This window comes from Tarenaya hassleriana, unplaced genomic scaffold (assembly GCF_000463585.1).
Source record: "Tarenaya hassleriana unplaced genomic scaffold, ASM46358v1 Cleome1, whole genome shotgun sequence".
Classification (NCBI taxonomy): Eukaryota; Viridiplantae; Streptophyta; class Magnoliopsida; order Brassicales; family Cleomaceae; genus Tarenaya; species Tarenaya hassleriana.
In genome coordinates this window covers 3189330-3193814 of record NW_010960187.1, presented here as the reverse complement: position 1 = coordinate 3193814, position 4485 = coordinate 3189330, and the positions used below count along the sequence as shown (strand labels likewise).

General features: G+C 36.2%; 2 protein-coding genes across 2 annotated transcripts in view; both read left to right on the top strand.

The window, feature by feature from the left end:
- The window catches only part of LOC104807866 (zinc finger protein 7-like), a 2120-nt gene extending 1707 nt beyond the window's left edge, over positions 1-413 (top strand). Inside the window, exon 3 of the mRNA XM_010533296.1 lies at positions 12-413. Coding sequence (XP_010531598.1) covers positions 12-288 — 277 coding nt within the window. The 3' untranslated portion in view covers positions 289-413. The remainder of the gene's footprint in view (positions 1-11) is intronic.
- A 463-nt stretch (positions 414-876) lies between these two features.
- Positions 877-2031, top strand: LOC104807856 (probable calcium-binding protein CML25). The gene has a single exon (XM_010533285.2). It carries the CDS (start codon positions 1213-1215, stop codon positions 1819-1821), a length of 609 nt encoding a protein of 202 aa, XP_010531587.1. The 5' UTR covers positions 877-1212; the 3' UTR covers positions 1822-2031.
- The last annotated feature ends 2454 nt before the right edge of the window (positions 2032-4485 follow it).

Sequence of the window (4485 nt, the reverse complement as noted above, 5' to 3'; positions counted from 1 at the left end):
GTCCTGCCCCCGCCGCTGTCGCAATCGCAAACGCCGTCAACTGCTGGTGTTGATGTGGCGGCTGCGGCTCACAGGGTCGTTCCCGCGGCCAGGTTCCATCAAGTGTATTCCGGTAATAACATGCCAGTATTCATGGAATGCGACGACGACGACGGCGACTTCTTCTGGCCCGGGAGCTTCCGACAGGTGGATCCGGTGGCGATTTCGGATTCGGGTTCGGATCAGAATTCGATTCCGGCGACTGAAGGCGTGGATAGCTCGTTGCCAGATCTAACGTTGAGACTCTAAGGACTTAAAACTCTGTTTTTTTATTACCGATATCAAGTTTTTGTCATTCAACACAGATCCATTTTTCATTTAGCCTTTAGGATTTCTGAAAAAGGAATTCGATGATCTTTCATATCTCAATTCAATCAGTTATAATTTTAGAAGTTTAGGTGCATTAATGTGTTAAAATTAATGTTTATGTGCTCATTTGATAAATTAATTAGATTATAGTTTTTTATGTCATTTTCCACTCGATTCGTAGAAAATGTGTTCATTCCCTTCATTTTCGGGTTCCGATCGAGGCTGACCCGTCAAAATTTTGGTTAAAACCGGTATATGGTTAAGGCACCTTATTTCGTTTGATCTATAATTTAATGTCTATAATCTGCCAACAGAATAACCATATAGCAAATGTATTGCGCCATTAGGAAACATTTATGTTTAGTTGTCACTTTTGGAAGAGTTCTTTGTCTGGTTCAAATGAATTCCGTTGGTTTGGTTGGTTATTTCTGGCTAAGCTGGTACGGTTCAATTCGGCAAATATTCATATACATATTTAAATCACTATTTATTCGAACCGTGGATCTATTCATACATATTATTCTCACAATCATGCGTCCCATTTTCTCTCTTGTATTTGATTTATTTGCGAGATGTTACTGTAAACCACGTTTTAATTTAATTAATTCCTTTTTAGTAATTAAATCGACAACTCAAAAATTAAAAATAACCGTTATATATAGAAATTAGGGAATTTTGGAGGAAAGAGGGATCTCTGGATTTAGTTAGGAGATAATATTCTAACCGATCATCAGAATCCAAAATTAGCAAAAACACAGAGATTCGTTCGTCTTCTCCATCACTGATTTTGTTTGGATTCCGAGAAATTTCGGATTTTCTCATCCCTTTTCCTTCATTTATTATCTTCCTCCATTTTTCGGATCAATGGGCTTTAGGACAATGTTCCACAGGAAGAAGCAATCGGACGGATCTTCATCAATGCCGCCGGCGAACGGTGGCACGGTGGCCCGACTCGGATCGGAATCGCCGTTCCTTATGAAGAATCGCTCCGGGAAAACAGAGATCAGAGAACTCGAGGAAGTGTTCAAGAAATTCGACGTGAACGGCGACGGGAAGATCTCGTCGTCGGAGCTCGGATCGATCATGGCGAGCCTCGGCCACGAGGTCCCGGAGGATGAGTTGCAGAAGGCGATCACGGAGATCGACGGAGACGGCGACGGTAACATAAACTTCGAGGAGTTCGTGGAATTGAACACGAAGGGGATGGATCAGGACGATGTGATGGAGAATCTGAAGGACGCGTTCTCAGTGTACGACATCGACGGGAACGGATCGATCTCGGCGGAGGAACTTTACGAGGTTCTGAGGAGTCTCGGGGACGAATGCTCGATCGGGGAGTGTCGGAAGATGATCAGCGGCGTGGACAAGGACGGCGACGGATCGATCGATTTCGAGGAGTTTAAGGTTATGATGATGATGGGATCAAGGCACGACGCCATGGGAGGTCAACCTCGGAGGAGTTTCACAGATTGATTTCTCCTCTTCTCCTTCTTCTTCTTCTTCTTCCTCTTCTTGTGTATTTGATGTTCTTTTTTTTTCCTTATTCCAATGCCCTTTTTTTTTTGTTGCGATTTAGACGGACTTTATGCCAAAAAGGAAAAACATTATTTCTCCTTTTTGTAATTTAAAGTTCAATTCTGTTTTTTTAATCTCTAAACTTGAATATACTTATGTTGGTAATTATGTTTATTTACTAAGGAATGCTCATAATTTAAATGAAATAACCAGATTGTATGGAAATTAACTAAGCATGATGCAAAAACAATATGAAACATAGAATATATGTAGTTATGAGAAATTTTTAAAAAAAAAGAACATGAACAATCCAATGAAGTTTAGTCAAATTCCATTTTAGAAGTGAGAAAGGGTTTTTTTTTTTCTCCTTCAAAACTATATTTTTTTATTATCATATATTGTAACATTTTCGTCTAATATGAATGAATAAACACTACAATTCGAGTCCCTTTTCCTCTTTAGACAAATATACAAAATTAAATCGCATAAATACATAAATAAAAGTTTGCATTTTCCGACGGTTGATTATAGTCGCTGATCTAAAATAAAAATCAAGCAAGTGACTCTGATTTGGTGTTAAAAGAAACTAAATTTAATTTGGAATACTAACTTGGGAATTATTTGTTATTATAATTTTGAAAGAAAAAAAGAACATGGGCTTGAGTGAGTCACTCAAAAGGCCCGGCCCACTGGACTACGAGAAAGACATCAAGAATCCACAAGAAGAGCCTTGATTCTAATGTACATCAAATATTACACTGGAGTTCCCATTCTTCTGGAGGCAAGTTCAAGTTCGAGTCAGTCATGTGATATAAATCAGAATCCATTCTTTGTTTTCTCGATTTTTCTTCGGTTTTAGTTTAACAGCTACAAATCATAATTCGAACTTAGATAACTCAACCGGTGAAAGTAAAACATCTATCCCGTCCTAAATTCGAACTTCAAATTTGAGAAAAAAACATATATAATCCACAATCACATGGATGGTTCTAAACTCTAATATTAGTACGAGTTTTGGTCTAGGATATTCGATTATAAAAAAAATTACAGATCATACATTTTATATATGCACATCAAAATCATACTGTATTTACAGTGAGGATGAAAATGCAGTAAGATGTTTTTTTAATATTATTCATTGACATATGCACATCGTATATGTGTAGTATAGGTGCAATACGTAATCGATCATAGGTTAAAACATTATTAAAATTACAATACTGCATCTATATTGTATCTCAATATGGATCATATTCGTTATAAACCAATCTTATTATATAATTTTTAAAATTGAGATCGTAATAGCGTTGGGTTTTTTTTTTTAATCGGAATTGAGAAACACTAAACGACCATGTAGCGAAATGTTTTCTATATTATTCGTTGATATATGTACATCCATAATATCGATAGAATATGTTATGTATAAGAATTCTACGTGTAAATTACGTACGGTACTATCATCATCATCAACATCATCTCAATAAAACAGACAGGACAGCCCCTTGACGGGTCCGTCCCCTGACCCGAGGCGAGACCGAGAACGAGAAATCTGACGTGGAGTGATCTCTAAGAGCACCTTTCTCGTCGGCTGCCCTATCTTATAGAACTCTCTCTTGATCTTCATGACTTGGCTGTGTATCAGAACACCATGATCACACCACGTGTCCTTTCTGTTTTCATCACCCACCTCCTTCTTGTTCTCCATTTCCGACCAAACCCTAGCTAGAAGAAGAAGAAGAAGAAGAACCTGTCTGAAAAAACCAAGCCCTGCCCTTTATTATGGGTAACTTAGTTTCTTCTCTGTATTGAAGAGGGAAATCACAACGGAGTCGTGTTATATATGCTTGTTTAAAGAAGGATTTAGGGCACATATACATATATACATATACATATATGTGTGTGTGTGTACGAGAAGAAGAAAAGCCTCATTCTTCTGGATTCTTGGTCTCTTTGACTCAAACTGGTCGTTTGTTTGACTGGATTGCCTTTTGTTGACCGTGCAAAGAAAAAAAAAAAGTCAAATTCCCAGGACGTGTGTTTTTATTTATTTATTATTATTCTGTGTCGGAAACCAAGTTTTACACGTTTTCGTTTGCATTGACTGTCCGAATGAATACACAAAACTTATCTTGTTATATGACACAGCGTGGATATTGGCCTAACTAAAACTATCTTGTTCTTACAATTAATTACTTGCCTGAAAACAAGGAATTTGCAACAAAATATTGTATGATCGTATTTATTGGAACTCTCACACCTCTATTATATTGTAAACTCTTCCTATTTTCTGGAGAAAAAAATATACACTACCTTAAATTGTATCCGAATTCAAATTTTTTTATGAAAATTGTCTTACATATCGTTTAAGACTCAATACACAAATTTAAAAAAAAAAATTGATTCAAAATACCTTTATTTATTACATAGAAAATTATTATTTCGAAATATATAGAATATTTAATTATTATTATTAATTAAGGATAAATTTGGGAAAATATTAAAAATTATATGAAAAATCTCAAAATATCAATTGTTTTGAAACAAAAATATTATTGTAAAACGTTGTTTAATCCGAAACGGAGAAGGTCGTTGTTGATTTGGATGTAATCAAAACGAGAGAGT